The 18,118-nt window shown below is 36.0% G+C and overlaps 1 protein-coding gene across 1 annotated transcript; it reads right to left on the bottom strand.

Annotated features, from left to right (window-relative positions):
* Positions 1–1,003: 1,003 nt before the first annotated feature.
* LOC115920862 (P-selectin-like) lies at positions 1,004–11,321 on the bottom strand. The gene is made up of 6 exons (XM_030977547.1): positions 11,147–11,321; positions 10,578–10,730; positions 6,875–7,015; positions 6,388–6,573; positions 2,510–2,686; positions 1,004–1,334 (listed from the first exon to the last, which is right to left on the bottom strand). Exons 1-6 carry the CDS (start codon positions 11,319–11,321, stop codon positions 1,093–1,095), a joined length of 1,074 nt encoding a protein of 357 aa, XP_030833407.1. The 3' UTR covers positions 1,004–1,092.
* Positions 11,322–18,118: the final 6,797 nt, after the last annotated feature.

Here is an 18,118-nt window from a genome sequence, read left to right as displayed (position 1 = left end):
TTTGAAAATTCATCAATTCCCAATAATGTTTTTAATTGTCTATTTGTCGTTTTATTTTGACAGGGTAGCCCTTTATTTTTTTTCTCCAGTTTTTAAGATAAATTTAAATATTTCATGATAATTTTCAAAACATGTTTTCATCTTCACGAAAAAATTGATACATGGACATACATTTTGTGATGAATTAAGACAAAATTATAAAACTTTTTAAATAAAAATTATTATGATGGACGTGTGTTTATCTTCTTCTTACGTATTCAATTCTTAATCAGCCCAATAACACTTTATTTAATATTGTATCATATCACTGTGATATAATCGTTCTCTTTGGCATCATTCAGTTCTTCGTAGTTAGCTTCTTGATCAGGTTCTTGGTAGGTATGAAGGTCGGCAGTATCATCGTAGCTCTGAACATCGGTATTACGATCTTGGTTGGTATGGGTGATAGTATTCAAGTCTTGGTAGGTATGGGCGTCTGTCTGTGACTGATCAAATACAAGGTTCTCATACTGCGGAGACGAATCGGACTCCTTTCCTTCAGACTTAGAAGTTGCTGAATTATTACTGAAAGTTATTATTATGAGAGCATAGATAAATTGCATTAATAAAATACATGATTTGAAAAACATCAACTCCTAAGAATTTTTTCTTTTTTAATTTGTAGTTTTATTTTGACATGATCGCCCTTTCAGTTTTAAAAAAACTGATCGACCAAGGAGCCCTGTATCAACATAATCAAAAACGTTTTTACAAAACATATAAACATATGTATCTTATAATGAGCACACACATTAAACAAAATATAATATTGGAATGAGCAGATGGGGAAATATAATATTCATGTAAGTATTAAGTAAATTTTAAACTATGTGAGCGAAAGTAGGTACATGTATATAGAAACATGTCAATCTGAGATGTGGGATTTAGTGTAGTACTTTTGAAATAAATGTAATTTACATAATAAGTATTTTAAATAGGTTGCCATTACATTTGAAAAGCGTTATGCTTTATAATATTTACATTGGACAACATTAGAACAAAAGGAATTAAATAAATTAATAATTTTCTTGTTAAAGTACAATCTTAATTCAGCTATTTCCATAACCATACGGTTTTACGATGATAATGGACTGATGAGAAAGACGGGTTAAGTACAAGGTAACTCTCTAACCTTCTTCGTTTGCAAAACATGATGATGAGAACTATAACGAAAACAATCACAAGAATAGCACCAACAGCGCTTCCTACGACAGTTGATATGGAAATTGAAGAAGCTCCAGCGGGAGTTGATTTTGGTGGAGAAGAAAAAGTACGTGAAGAGGTTGGTGTGGGAACTAGGATGGTAGTGAAAAAATGACATAAATTAGAAATACCAAGGTAGCATCACAGATAATGGTTAAATAATAAATAAAGACCCGATGTTTCGAAGTAAACCGTTTTGAAAGTCTTTATTAAAACAGATTAATACCTTGATACAAAGTCACACCAGGACCTGTTTGTGATTATGCGCTTTGCGGAGAAGCTTGCGTAGTAAAAGTGAATGATGTCGTAAGCCTTATCTCTGAAAGAATGAACAACAACGTTTCACTTTAAGGATCAAGATAAAAAAAAAAGGTCCTCAAATAGCAGGTGGGATAGAGTGGTGAAATTGGTTATGTTTAGTAAACTAAAAGTTAGTTATGGTACTTGCATTGAAAGCACTGGAAGATTTTTTTTGTGAAGAACAAAATGAGCGAAGTACAATGGTAAAGTCGGCAGGCGTATTGCTCAGTGCATTGAAGAAATGAATCCTGCCAGGTACCCACTTACTACATTTTTAAAAGTTTGAATGTGGCAAGCGTAGATCAATGTCTTGCCAAAAGAAATGTTTGTGATACGACAGGGATTCGAACCCCGACCCGTATTGTGTTCAATGTCAGGAGCCCTAACCACTAGTTCACAACACATATATATATATATATATATATATATATATGGATGCCTTAACTTCATCACAGGTGGAACCAGTGTAATTTTGGGTACATGTACATGTAAATGATAAACCATCTACTTCATGGGCAAGTACCTCCATTTATACAGGGGTTACTGTAACATGGGCTGAGTGTTGGGAATACAAAACAGTGAATATCAAGAACAAGAGAAGACATTGGCAACTGAAATCATTGTCCTTAGATTAGAATCATCGCTATAGCGAGCTTAACTGTTCTTTATAGTCGCATCACTATGCTGCTACATTAACACATATTCACGACAGCTCAGTGTTAGAGCAGAGGTCTTAACAAAGCCGATCCGCTAGCACCCTTCAATAAGGCATTAGTCCGCACTACCCAGTTCCTCGGATAGGCCCAAAAGCAGTCAGTCCCCTGGTGACTCAATTCCAAGGTTTACAGTGCATATTTAGCTGACAGGTAAAACAAACCATCTACCTGCGCTAAATTCAACTTTTTATTGTACCGAAGTGTCTACCCTGTATTAAGAACATAGAATAAATAAATAGATATTATCTTACCTGTACATGTAAAGTTAGGTGTACTCCATGTGCCTGTATGCTGACAGAAGCTGATTGGTTCACTATCAGGAATATAACCATCTTGACAGGTGTATAGAGCAATATCTTGACACACTGATCCTAGTATCATTTTGGAGGAATGTGTGATGTTTGGTGGACTTTCCTCACATTCGACAGCTATTAAGGAAAACAGGAGAGACTAGATGAATATCATGTCATTGTTCATAGTTCATTAAGGGATGATAATGTTTCTCTTGACATCTTAACATAGTGTTGGTACAATTTGCTATATTAATATAGTAATAATGACTGCTTTGAGAGAAATAATTGTTTTTATACGCTCAAGGGAAGGTTACAATTGTGCTATTGCCCTCGGCAGCTCCGAATTTGAAAGCTTGTTTACGCTATCGAGGTCTGTCTTGATAACTCGCAGGAAGTCTTCGAATATTTTCATGGAGCATTTAACGGAATTTTTCGTGTTCTTGCTGTCAGCAGAATCAATCAAGTCTCTCATTTGATCGTCATCAAGAAGCTGAAATCTTGGGAGCGTTTCTAATTCCGCCATTTTGGCCTAGTACAGTCGGTCGTCTGCGCTGGCAGCTACTAGGGAGTCGGGCTAACTCGCCCCACTGGACATCTCGCCCCAGCGAGATATCCCGACATGATTTATCGATCGAGAGATACCAGTAGTCTGCTAATTAACTGCCAGGACGAAAGAATGTGAACAAATATCAGCCATATCGTCTAAAATGTACAATGAGCACAAACATATACACATTGGTATCTCTCGATCGGTGAATCGTGTCGGGACATCTCGACCCAGTCTTTGATGCTGGGGCGAGATGTCCCGTGGGGCGAGTTAGCCCGGATTCGCTGCTAGTTGTATTACAAAATTGGTAAAATATAGCGACCAATTCTTCGCACACGTACGGTATCCTCGATCGCTCAAACCATTTTTTAACATGTAAACCTATGGGGTAACCATGGAGACTGAACTATTTTCCCGGTAACCATGGTTATTGGGATTTTAGAACTGTTTTAACCATGGTTACTTGTAATTTTACAGAAATAGTTAAAGTTTATGAATGCAATTTCGACCAATCAGATGGCTGGATTTCTTAAGTGAGGTATATAATTGTGTTTATTTATCACTAGCTCTAACATGAACATACATTATAGTTATCCGTCATGAATAAGAAGTTTTATTGACGGTAATAATGTAGGAAGTTTCAACGACGCCTGTTTTCATGATTTAGTATTAAACAGATTTTCAGCCGCATATTACTGAAGTTTGATATATAGATATATTGACTGCTATGCAGAGGCGGTTCTCCCGGGGGGGGGGGGGGGCAGGGGGGGGGCACAGTGCCCCCCACTTTTTCAGATACCCCAAAAGTGCCCCTTTTTACATAGGAAAAGTGCCCCTTTTATTTTGTAAGAAGTGCCCCTTTTACATAGGAAAGGTGCCCCTTTTACTTTGACAAGTGCCCCTATTACTAAGTAAAAGTGCCCCTTCCCCCTTTTCACCTCTGACGAGTGCCCCTTTTATTTTTGACACGTGCCCCTTTTCCTTCGACATGTTCCCATTTTCCTTTGCAATAAGTGTCCATTTTCCATGCTCATAAATCTTGAAATTATCTTGAATAAGTGCCCTTTTTAATCTCTAGTAAGTGCCTCTTTTCAGGTACGAGAAGTGCCCTTTTTCACTTTTAATAAGTGCCCCCTTCACCTCTGATAATTGCCCTATTCAAAACTGAGAGGTGCTCCTTTTACTTTGACAACTTCCCCTTTTTTCCTTTGTAAGAAGTGCCCCTTCTCCTTTTAATAACTACCCCTTTTTTAAACTCGGATGAGCACACCTTTCATTTTAACATGTGCCCCTCTTATTTTCTAATAAGTGCCCCTTTTCCTTATGATAAGAGCCCCCATTAAAAAGAGAGAGCTCCTTCCCTTTCTCATAACTACCCCTTTCCCTTTCTAATAAGTGCCCCTTTTCCTTATGATAAGTGCCCCCATTGAAAAGAAAGGGCTCCTTCCCCTTCTCATAACTGCCCCTTTTAAAAATCTGAACGGTGCCCCCTTTTTTCGAAAAATGCACATTTTCCTTTATTATAAGTGTCCTTTTTACATTTTCATAAGTGCCCCTTTTCATATCTGGTCAGTGCCCCTTTTCAACTCTGATAATTCCCCTTTTAATAATGATACCTGCCCCTTTTCCTTTCTAATAAGGGACCTATCCCCTTTTCAGCTCTTATAGATGCCCCTATCAAAATCTGATGGGTGCCCCTTTTCCGTCAACAAATGCCTATTTCCCATTTTCGTAAACGCCTTTTTTTCATCACTGGTGAGTGCCTCTTTTCAGGTGAAAAAATGCCTCATTTTCACTTCTTATAGTTATCCTTTGTACTTTGACACGTGCTCCTTTTCTTTTCTAATAAGTGTCTTATCCCTTTTGATAATTGTCCCCTTTTCATGTAATCATTAAACGTGCCCCTTATTTAAAGCGACTAAGAGCAATTTCCCCCAAAGTTCGCTCGCTGCGCTTGCTCGCATTTAAAGATGATATAATTATGTTACTTATCAAAGGTCTTTTCAGTCTTCCGTTATGAGAATGTGTTTATAACCCCATCACGATTGGCTTTTTTCCTCTTTATGAGATGTAATTTTTCGCACTGCGACCTCAAAGATCTTTAAAAATTTTCTCGCTCGCTTCGCTCGCTCGTAAATGCATATTCAGACATCACACCCAACTGTAAAGTATGATGCTTAAGCGATATCTTGTAAGATGTATGAAGAGAAACAAATATTGAAATCATCCCTGATAATGCAATCACAATGTAGGGGTATATACCAATGTCTAAAAAATTGTATATTTTCGCTTTGAGATTTCCCACTGTAGGTGCCCTTTTTTCCAGAAAGTGCCCTTTTTTTGTTGGTGCCCCCCCCACTTTGGAAGTCGCTCGGCCGCCCCTGCTGCTATGAGAGGCAAGGCTATTTCTATAGGCTCAAGGGGACCGCCCCGGCGCGCCTCGGGGTCATAGCAGGGTGTAACGTCCTCGAGAGCCAGTATCGTATAGAAACAGCTATGCTTCGAACATCAAAGCAGTCCGTAACTCTACAAAATTCACACAAAAAAAATACAAAGAATTCCAACCTTATCCTTTCTTGAGTAAAGATTGGTTAAAACATCACAGAAAATCTGTGACACTGTCTGTTAATCTTAGCTGGAAAGTTGCCTGAATGTAACGATCATTCGGGAATCGCACACACACTACACTATATGATATCCGCGCTCGCACAACGAAACTTTTTACACGTAAAGCAATGGGGATTTCAGCAAAAATTAACTATGAGGCCCGTTAACCGAGACAACGGACATCTTTCTCATTAAATATTGACTGTTAGGCGGGCATGGCTAAAATCCCGACTCCAATTTCAACTAATCAGATGGCTAGATTTATTCAACATACTAAAGAGAGGTATATAATTGTCACTACGCTAGCATTTACACCCCCGTCTAAGAGCATGACTTCATAAAATGTTCATGAATTTCGGAAAATCATTTGTAAACGTTGACACTGATCTCACATGAGTTTTCAGAAACGACATATGGTGTAGTAGTTCATTCACTTGACTCTCATTTCATTCGTTGAGGGTTTGTATCTCATCTCGGTACGGATGTCCTTTAGCAAGAAATAAATCCACATATGCCTGTATCAAGCCAGGTGTAAAAAGCCACTTGGTAATTGCAGGGGTAATAACAATTCGAGGATCTGAAGAAAGACGAGGAAGATCAGTATTGATGCTGATGGGGATACTTTCTTGGTAAATAGGACTCAATTATTATGTCTTAATTATTGACCTAACAATCACTTTACCTTCACATGATGGTCTTTGGTGATTCCATGCTCCATCATTCATACACCTTAAAACGCTTTCTCCTGATAATGTATAGCCCTCCTGACAGGTGAAATGAAGAGTAGCACCGACAGAGTAAGTTGTTCTATCGTCTGGTAAACGATGACCTTTCAAAGGTTCACCTGGGTCACCGCAGGCAGGAATTCCTGGAAAAATATATGAGACAAATCTTTATACTTATTACTGAAACATCCATTCTGATATTTAATTCATTCATTTATTCTTTCCATTCCTTCGTTTACATGAAGAAAACCGTAAACAATATATGATGTATCATGATCTTTACACAATACGCAATATTTTGATAGTTCAAATATTTTCAAATCACCTCAGCTATAATTCTTGTCATCTGTTCAAAAAAGCTTTCTAATATATTCATTTTGTATTTTTGTACATTTCCATGACCCCGTAACAGATATTCAAAAGGTATATTTCACATTGTCTCACCAATTTGACATAGAGTCCGAATTCGGTCTGAACAATATTGGTCATTCCATTGGTACTGAAAATCCATTCTCATTTCTACACAGTCCTGGCTATTTCTATTAGGTTGGCCCTCGTACCATTCCTCATAGTTCATTCGAGTTTCTGAAGAAAGAGATGAATCATGGTATGATGAATATGATGTCCTTCTATGCGTTAGGAAGTTGCTCTGATTTCTACTTCCATTAGAAAGTCTTAGTATAAAAATACTAGCTTCCATTCTACTCGTACATGCTGATCTGTATTTGGAATAGTCAATTCCAGACTTTACTCTTGGGTCTTGTTTAATTCAGATTTGCATTTATAGCATACAAGATGTGCCCGATATAGAGTGTGTAAATTTTCGGTATTGTTTTTATTTAAATTGCTTAGGTTCAATAGCAGGATGTGTAGTTTAAAATCGTGTATTCTTACAAAACTGTTTAATGTATCTTTTTTTTTTTATTGTAATATTATTTTCTTTTCATTGCTTTCAAGACTTTATTTCTCAATTCATTCAATTAAAAATTAGCAAATGCAGGTAAAATATCTAAACTTGTTGACACCTGGGCCCCGTCTTACTGTCATATGAAAGGTTTTCTATCAAAACATACGCATTGACGATATTTAAAGTAAGTTTCATGTTATTACTTTCCAGGAAGTCATAACATACATTACTAATAACCACATTCATACAATACAAGTGATTGAGGATCTCAATTTGCTAAATGATTTCTTTTTCATGTGTAGTATATGTTGACTGCAACGAATTACTTATATAATGCCAAATATCACCAGGATTTTCAGACCTTTAAATTAATGACCGATACAATTGATGCTGATTTCAATTTCTGTGTTAAAATAGGAAAAAAAATAATGGGAAGTTTTATTGTATAGGCATTGAATACAAAAAGTGGCAAATTGTATACCGATCAATTTCTGTTTACAGTATATATCCTTCGGCCTCTAATATTGTTAGATTTTGTTTCAAAGATAAATGTTTGTCTTTAAATAAACAAATACAAGCTACATTTTACTGTCACTATAATTTCTGAGGAATCACGTACTATCAGACCAATACCAGGACCGTCCGGAGTTTTCGTCATAACCACCAATCCACCATGCCGTGTTTACGCCTATGCTTCTCAGATACAGGGCTCGGTCTACCAATAAAGCATTAGTGCTCTCATCGAGTATTTCAGCCAGAAATCCTTCTCTCTCATTACACTCTTCGGCCCCGTCATCACAGTTCCTCGAAACATCCAGGAATTGGAAACAGGTGCCCATGTATTCTAGAACCATGTCGGATTGGATGAGTCCAACTCTCTGGCAAGTTCGATCTAAAGATTGCACAAAAATGATTCGACAGAATGATGCATGGACTATCTTTCTAGAACAAATGACTTAAAAAAATAAAAAATCATGAAAAAAATTAGTTGCTCATACACAAAAAAGACTTGCAAACAAAATAGAGCTATAGAGCACTTTCTGAAGCCGCCCCCAGTTGCGGAATAGCCTCCCGTCCTACATCCAAAATTCTCCCTCTATACACATTTTCAAACCCATTTGTCAAATCGGAATAATCCATATCATGAATTTCTGTTTTCTCTAAACATGTCACAATAAATAAATAGATATCGTATTACTTTTAGTTATGAAATAAGTCTGAGTTTGAGTTTACATTAATTTGATTTATCAGGTGGGCTGTATATCGTACAGACCACCTTATAATTTCGTTAGAATTGCCTTTATTTATTATTATTATTATTATTAAATATTTTTCTTATTTCTAACCACTTTTTTGTTGGCAAGATAACTTAAAAATGGCTCGATCAAATGCCTTGAAATTTGGCACACATATGTATAGGCATATGTACAAAACACAGCAATTTTTTCAATCTTGACATTGACTGATGACGTCATCTAGGCGCCATTTTGTAAAATTTTACGAAAATCAAATCAAGATCATATCTTCATAACCAAAAGCTATTTCTCATTCATATTTATCATGATCAAGGTCAATATCCGTCCGGTCAATTTCAGGTCAAATAACGCGCGCGTGCGCGTACGTCCGCGCGTTAATGCGCGCGCAAAATTTTAAAATGCTCAAAATTGTCTCAAAATCATTTTGCATACGTTTTAGGCAATTCTAAGCATTTTATACAAAATCGCGCGCGCGAGCATGCGCGCGCGTTTTCGCGCGTAAAACTATTACACAACATAGAATTGCCATTTTTTTCTTTCATAATAATTCACATTTTTTAACAAACAAATTGATACCATGTTTGTCTCTTTATGACTATTAATAACGGAATGATCGACCGTTTAACATAAATTTCCGTGCGCGCGAGCTCTTGTAATACATAGCATATATGGGCAAAAACATGCCTATACAAAATCCATTGTAACTCTTTAGGATACATGGTGATCCAATTTTTGTTTCATATTTTGATAGAGTATGAATCGGAGATATGATTTCATGTCTCATTTGACCCTCAATTAACTCATGACATCATCATAATGGCCTCCAAACTCAAAATTTCAATTTGCATATTATGACGTCAGCATATTTAAGGAAAATTGATTGTTTCTCTGTAAATATTGATCGATTGTCTTCAAAATTTTGACATGTTTTAGCTGAGACAATTCTCTACAAATAAAATGGGCTCTAATTTTCATTTTGACAAAGGCATCAGGGCGTATTTTCGCGATTAAAAAAGGCATGTCAATTTTTCACATTTTGAGTGTATCTTCTGTGGGACATGAGTTTTTCTCAAAACTGGATTCTTTCGCGAGCAATATCTCTGTCGTTTAGCTTCGTTTACGCTGAACTTCGAGTATGTTGTAGCTGAGACAATAAGCTATCTCAAATGTACCCTTTATTTTGTCTCAAATTTTAGTTCGACCAGCCCACCTATACTTGTTCCAAACAAGTATTACAAATCTAGTTTATTTATCTGTAACATACTTGATTTGTTTATTGAATAATATTGTGTGTATCGTGGTGCTGTCGTCTCGGCTTTTATTTCGTGTAAGGACAGCGCTTCACTTAATGGCTGATGGGACAACATGCAGTACCACTGGGCCTAGAAACAAGGTATTGGGCGCGTTATTAATTTATCTATTATTAATATTATCAGCGATTAGTAATTTTATTCTGTGTCTATGGGATATATCTGCTTTTATTCAAATTTAATATCGGCCAAGACCTGCACACACTGGAAAAGTCATGCTGTTACGACGTACATACGAGCGGAGTGTAAAGTTTCATGTTTCTCGGTGTTTAAATTTAAAAGTATCACGGGATCGTTGCATATTATTCAACACTCCTAATTGGAATACCTTTACTTAAACCAAATCTAGTAACGATATCATATTCGTAACGTTTACTGTAACTCTGGATAATTAAGTAACGCCTTACTCTCTCGTCCGCTCATCTCTTTGTATTCAAGACTCCTTGCAAATCTCTGAGAAATGAACAAATTCGAGGCCTTAGAAAAATATTACAGAACAAGAACGTTCTCGAATTTGCGAGAGGTAAGAATTCGCGAAAAAAATTCCGCCAGCAAGTGTAATGAATCACAAAAACTTAAGTGCCGGGATTCGTGAAGGTTAATTTCAGGCCGCGAGAACGGTGGTCATTAAAAAGTCATTAGTTCTAGTAAGAGCCAAAGTTGCTTATACTCACTATATTGGCATAGCAAACCAATCTCGTCTCCTGATGACCTAGGACTCCATGCAAATTCACCTGAGGTACTCTGATATGATAACTCGATGCAATCTCCCGAGCTTTGATAAGGGAATGCTATCTCCCAAAAGAAGCGATCGATGTTTGTGTCACCTGATTAATAAATATGGATAAACACTGTGAGAAATCTTACAAACTGACGTTAAAAAGCCCCATTTTCTCAGTTCTCATGCTCCTGACATAATCAGGTATAAAATTACAATGCATAAGTATCTGCTCATTAACTCTTGGTGGACAAGCTCGTGTCATATACCATACACAGGTTTACACGAACACAATTTCCCCCCAAACATGCTAATGCACTGACGTTGCTTAACCGAATATCAACGGTCCATTTTCTAAAATGTAAAAATAAAGAAAAAAAGTCCTAAACCGCGAACTTGCAGATATTATTTGTGTATTGATGAAATCCTTTTTCCCCATATGTACGTATTACGCATAAGTAACCATGCATGCTCCCATTTAGCTTGGATTGAATCTTGAATGTTCTTAACAAATGGCGAACTCACTTTGTCTCCATTTCCAGTCTAGACCTTCCCTTGCACCGATCCAGACGTTATAGTCAAAGTTTTCGTTAGTTAATTGGGCAATAAAGTTCTGCATGTCAACATCTTTCACTGTGACAAGTAACTCCCCGTTATCATCATAGCAGAAGTTAGATGAGTTATCCCACGTTCTCTCCATATTACTTGTACGGAAGCAGGTGAGATTAGTGTAACGTAGAGTATCGGCTGTATCACACTTTCCTTTAACGTAACAAATTATGATCGAATAAATGGTTAACAAAAAAATTCAAACAAAATATCGCATACAGAAGACAACACCATGCATACAAATCGATTATTCTCTCTGCTACAGTTTACAATAGTTTCATGTTCGATAAGTTTATGTGTTGAGGTGCCGTGGTAAAGTGGTTAAGTTACTTGACTTCCCATTAAAAAGGTTGAATTTTCGAATCCCTTTCCGGGATAAAACGTCCTTTGGTAATTCAGATATTAATCAACATTTGCCACTCTCCACCCAGGTTTAGATGTGAACCCGAATTACTGGAACACAATCCACTACATATTTGGCTGTTCGGCTTTGACCGGGTTAAAGATGTTTGAAAGGCAGGATCATCACTGCATTATAAACATGTGCGCTATACAAAACTAAAGAAGAGGAAGATATATATTAAGGCTCTATATGTATAATACAAGAAATTTCATTTCGTAATTTACAGTTGACGTTAAATATCGGCATAACCAGTAACCAGGTATAATGGAAAAGAGGAATCGTGTCTCTCCCCGACACTTTCAGTTCATTTTGTCATGTTAGACCGTTTCTTATGCATGCAAAATTTCCCTGCAAATACATGAACTAATTCGTGCTTCTAATGCAATATTGTAAAAGCTAAAGCTGTGCTGTTTTCTAGATTTCTCACAAAGTTGAATATATAAGAAGCACATTTTAGCCTTATGTCTTTAACTCATAAGGATGTGTGCCAAAAACAGGTATCAGACAATAGTAACAATACACGTTGCCACGTTGAATTCGATTTGTATACTTACTTTGACAGACGGGTGGATCATTCTCCCATGTGCCATCTTGTAGACATCTATTCAAGTTACTTCCAAGCAGAGTGTATTCACTGCTCCTGCATGTATATGATATCGTCTGGTTTACTATGTGTGTGTCAGCCAATAGAGGATCGAGCTCGGAATAAGCAGCTATGGGAGGCGACGGACACTCAATAGCTGCAAAAAACATGATTAATGGTTATTAAACATGATCGCACCTACTTTCGAAAAAGCAATCTAAGGCAATAGATCGGTTTACTAAAATATTCAAATTTGTGGATGTTTCTTTCCTGGGGACATATAGTGACGAGCTATTACATTAACCTGTTTTGGATAAATGAATGATAGATGAATCCAGTCTGTATACATTACTCGTTGCTTTGTAGAGCAAGCCTCGAGCAAGCTCTCGATGTCTCAAGAACAACCTTTATTCAAACAGTATGCATACATTTAAATTTTTTAGTGAACCATTACAATGGTCTTTTCCAATGGTCTTGTACGCCATCTTTTAAAATATTACAAGACATTACACTGACGTATTATTTAATCCATACATAAAATATAATGGTCAGGCAATATGGTATTGAAATTGACCTTGAGATGTTTTCTCAGATGTCTTTATGATTGCTATATTACACTGTCATCGACTATCTATCAGCTAATATAAAAAATCCCGACCGCTTATTAACAGTACGACATTAACATGATTAATTAGTCCAAATAAATATCATACCAATTTACTCCATAAAAGAAAAAAATATATGAGTCATTGTATTCCATAATTAATAAAGATAAATTATTAAAAACTATAAGACACAAATACAATATCTTCCATATACAATTTGATGCATGTCTATTATGTTTAAACTTGAGTCATGCAATGTTGTTTTTTCCTTCTCAATTCATAGTAAAATATTTATTTTTGTTTTAATCTCTATATATTGCGCTGATTTGGATTGATTTATTTGAGCATGTGAAGCCCTTACCTGTGCATATGGGTGCATGACCCAGCCAGGACCCGTCCTCTAAGCACACCCATACAGCAGTGTTTGTCTGGCCATCCATCATGTATCCATCAACGCATTCCCATGTGATATAAGAACCTGTATCCAGCGTCTGGTTCGGCAAGGTTGTTATGGTGTTAGGTATGGGGTCTGGCATGGCACAGGTAGCTGATATCAAACCTGTGAAGAGGATACATAATTGCTGCCCTATCGAAAACTTGTCACTGTCATGCTGACATATTGCAATACAGTATTTGGCGCACAAGGATATTTGAAACAAAAAACGACCCGCCCCTAAAAACACAAAGGTTTTTCACCCTCCCTGAAAGTTCCCCCTAAATGTCATCTGGTACTAATTTACACCTGGATGGAGAGTGGGAAATTTAGATTAACGTCTTGCAAAAGGACATTAGTACAAGGCTGTGATTTGAATCCCGTTTATTGTGACCTACAGTCCGATAACTTTTCCACTAGAACACAAGACCTCTACATTATTGTCCTAGCTTTTCTTCTGTGTACATGAGATCCATGTGTCTTAGATAATGAAGGGGGTCCCGCATTTGCAACTGCGCAACATATCGAATTATCATCATGGTATACCTTGATTTCTCTTCATCTTCCTAGTATATATCAGTCTTATACACTGTCGCTCATAAAGTTGGAATATTTTTTTCTTATTCCAAACACAGAAAATGCAATAAATTTTCAATAATTTATTGCATTTTACCCCGGTCTCCAACATAAAAAAATCCTCTGGACGGCCATGTATTATGGCTCAAGGCATGGGCACACAGAATTTTTTTTATGTTAGGCACCGGGGTTAAATGCAATAAATTATTGAAAATGTATTGCATTTTCTGTTGTTTTTTTTAATTTATGGAAACTGCCCCCTACCCTAGCCCCCGCTGCGTACAGTCATGGTTCAGTGACAAAGCAATAGCCTCGTAACTGTGAGGCCCCAGGATCAAAACCGTGTCGATGTGCTATATTAGTGCCATTTTGTGTGGCATTAATCCTCATTACCGTCATTTATGACTTAAGAGCGTAGGTCCCCTAATTAATAAGCATACTAGCATACACATGTTTTAGCAGTTCCGCAAAACACACATTGGCAAGTTATTATTCAATAAAATCTGAGAATGTATACTATTATCTATATCTATTATTTTTAAATAATTTTTAAAATAATTCCATAAATTGGGGTAAAACTAAAATATTCCACCTTTATGAGCGACAGTGTAGGTATGAACTTCAATACACAAACACAAAACAATAACCACAATCAGAACAAAAACTAGTGCCCCACAGAAAGTGATGACACCTACCTTAATTTGTATCTTCACTCAGACAGGCTACACTGGTATTTGTTTAATAAACACAAAACATTCCTTTGCTCTTTGTCATCAGTCATGTTTACAGTAGCATGATAAATGCTCTTAAAAACGTTGATTTCGTCATATTAATTATCAAGGCCAACAGTCGATCTAATACATAAACACTAGGTTTGAAAAAATACGAGGAAATTATGGTCAAACTTTTAAACGCATTAATTGAACAAGTAATCGAAACCAAACACATCCTTATTTACAGGACGTGAGAGAAACCGCAAAACAAACAATCCAAATATTCAGGTTGTAAATAGGGAAAAAATAGGGGAATATAACAAATAAAAGTGTATAGTCCGGTCATAAAACCTTGATAGACATTTTTACCTATTCCTTTTCTGCATTTGTCATTGATAACACAGTTTCGTGAATGTTAGGATATTTATGTACATAATTGCATAATTGCATAAGTTATGTTCATATTTTGCTCTATTATGCATGCTCTAAAGGTACTTTGTCCCATTCGCATGCCCCCCAAAAAGGTTAAATTCCAACGGCATTTTAAAGACAATAATAATTTAGAACTTCCCTCAAAACAAAAGGGCTTGAACATGAATTTAAGTGGTAAAATAACGACCATCAGCTGTCGAACGACTTAAATGATTGCAATCACCTAAGTAGCAGTCTGATTGTCAGACTCTATAAAACCAAATGGTCGTACGTTTTGTGCTGCCCAAAGATTCAATCAGTTTAATTTGGGCCATTTACAAGTATATAGTGGGTTATTGATGTAGACAAATGTTCATGTACCTGTTACAGCTCATTTAAATGTAATTACCAAAGAAAAAAAGATGTCAGTCAGTCACTCAATCCTGCACTCTAAAAATAGAGTGCAAAATTTTGCTGGGCAAAATCGCTGTTTAAAGGGATCCGGTAACTTTGTCTCAGATTCTGAAATAAAATTCTGGATTTAGCTCATGATGCAATGATAATTATAAACCTTAAGGTCAGTCAGGAGCCCCATGACTTTTACAAGCCGATCGCCTGTCTGATTATCAAGATATTTATGATTGGAATTACAAATTTTGAAAACCGTTCGCCTGACGGTTTTCATAACACTACAGTCTATTGGGGAAAACGAGTATGGTAAAACCGGTCACTCAAAGATTTTTGCTTTTTTGAGGCACTTTTTGATCATTTTGAAGCGCAATTTTTTTAGGGCTTCAATATTACACCATATCACAGACACTGATAACACGTAGGGCCGTGTATCTCAGATTTAACATTGTTAAACGATCCCTTTAAAAGTTGGGTAAAGTATTACCCAACCTTGTGCCAAACACCAAGTCCCTTCAAAATTTCATTACACTTGCCATAGTGTCATATCAAAATTCGACTGTGCGCATTTCCGGGGTAAGAAAGTAACGATGCAGATTAATATTTGAACCACGCGTTGGGTAAACACAAGTTTTGACACCTAAACGTTGGTATTATGACACAACTGATGTTAAAAACTATGATTGAAGCGCTAGCGTGGTCGGTCGTTCCGAATTAGCTGTTTATCGAATTAGACCACGATCATGCACTTGTGTCTTTCCGCATCATTTATTTGCATGAATGCGTGTAAATCTTCTCAATGTGGACATGAAATTCCTCATAATTCTGGACAACACATTATTCGTAAGGAGAATGTCATCCGCGATGCAGTCACCTACTGCGAGCACGCCAAGCGAAAGACTGTCTAGCCATTTAAGAGAGAGAGAGAGAGAGGTCTGCTACTTATACACTACACTACATATAGCATGTACTTTTCCAGCCAACTCCTCGGACAATTTTCTTTTTTTACCCAAATCTGTGTAAAAATAAAAAATCATACAATAAGGTTGGTTTAAAATTTTACCCAACTTTTGGGTTTAAAATTACACAAGAACTAAGTAAACGAGTACCCAGGATGAGTTGGGTAAAAATTACCCAATGTTGTGTCAAAAAGGGAACATGGTTGTCGTTGGGTAACATTTTACCTTTTACATTGGGTCAAATATAATTATTGCACATCAGTTGGGTAAAACATTAAACATTTGCTGGGTAAATTTTTACCCAACCACCCCTGTGTCAAATTTTACCCAACAAACATGCATGTTCCCTTTTTACCCTCGTAAAGTGTACAATTTTACCCAATATTGGGTATCTTTTTTTTAGAGTGTGTATGACAGTGAAGTGTAGAAGGTAAACGGGTTACCTTGCACAAGTTGAATACTAGGACACTACTAATAATTTAATTTCACAGGTAGGACACACATGACATATTCATAATTACTGCAAAGTTCTAGATAAGTTGATGTTAGCTGCAAAAGGAACATAGTATCTTTAAGTAGCTGTAAATATCACATATATTCATCAGTACACCTAATAGTCCTTGAAGTATCGCTTTGTGTTCCTAACCATCCACCCACGTCCTTAGATCCAGAAACGTAAAATATCTGGTTCCAGGGTTATTTTACGTGTAATACTCAGGTAAACCCTGTGCTGCCTCGATGATTCAGCCAAATGATTTATAAACCTGATGAGAATGAAAGAGATACTAAACAAAATATCATGTAATTGCGTTATTCTGTCATGCTTGGCCGAATCATTATATTCGATCCAACTTCGATCTTGTTACTGACGTACATGATTATAATACGAGAAATAGCCGATTCAACTTTAACTTACCAGAAAGAGTAGGTAGTATCGGAAATTCGTGTTATTACAATGCCATTAAACATTGGAATTCCCTTCCCAATGGTGTAAAGAAAATAGAAAACTGTGCTCATTTTAAGAGGAAATTAAAGGAATACCTAATACTTGACAGTCAGAGAAGAGAAGTGAATGACATGTTATTCGTTATAGAAATTCTACAAATTCATCATTATTTTCCTCTTCTTCCTCCTCCTCTTTCTCTTCATCTCCTTCTTATTTTTCTCTTTGTACTTATTATCATTTCTATCATCAGTTTAATGTTGTTTTTATTATTATTATCTTTCAAAGTAATTCTTTTATTTTCTTATCTGTCTGTAAATATTACTATTTTAACTTATTAATTTTATACATATCTGTAAGGGACCCCACTGGAAATAAGCTCTCGAGCTTTCGTGGGTTATCCTGTTCAAGCTGACTTATTTTTGATCTGTTATTATTGTATATTGTTGTATGTTGGAAGCTTTTCGAATAAAAATCAATCAATCAATCAATATATTTGTAATACGAATATATACATCGTTTTATTAAGCGCTACATACACCAAGAAATAAGTTGTTATTATTGTTATCATTATCATCATTACAAATATTGTTATTATTTGTTTTACACTTATAATTAATAATTTTATCATTATTGTTATTATAAGTGTTATTATTAGTTTTATTTTTTTATCATTATTGTTATCATTATCATCATTATTATTATATAATAATATTATTATTATCATCATCATTATTGTTTTTTTTATCTTCAATAAACGAATTTTGTTACACATTGACATATTTATACTCTATACAATCAGAATAAAACCCATAAACAGAAAGCTACTGACTGCAAACGATTAACATTACGAA

The sequence above is a fragment of the Strongylocentrotus purpuratus genome, unplaced genomic scaffold (assembly GCF_000002235.5).
Source record: "Strongylocentrotus purpuratus isolate Spur 01 unplaced genomic scaffold, Spur_5.0 spur5_scaffold_1, whole genome shotgun sequence".
NCBI classification, from domain to species: Eukaryota; Metazoa; Echinodermata; class Echinoidea; order Camarodonta; family Strongylocentrotidae; genus Strongylocentrotus; species Strongylocentrotus purpuratus.
The sequence above is the reverse complement of the archived record's forward strand: the minus strand, read 5'-3'. Positions and strand labels throughout refer to the sequence as shown.

Coding starts and splice junctions, on each gene's coding strand:
- LOC115920862 (XM_030977547.1), bottom strand. CDS start 11,321: ATGGAGAGAACGTGGGATAACTCATCTAACTTCTGCTATGATGATAAC. Junction 10,731..11,146: donor AGACTGGAAATGGAGACAAA/GTGAGTTCGCCA, acceptor TTTATTAATCAG/GTGACACAAACATCGATCGC. Junction 1,335..2,509: donor ACCTAACTTTACATGTACAG/GTAAGATAATAT, acceptor CTACCATCCTAG/TTCCCACACCAACCTCTTCA.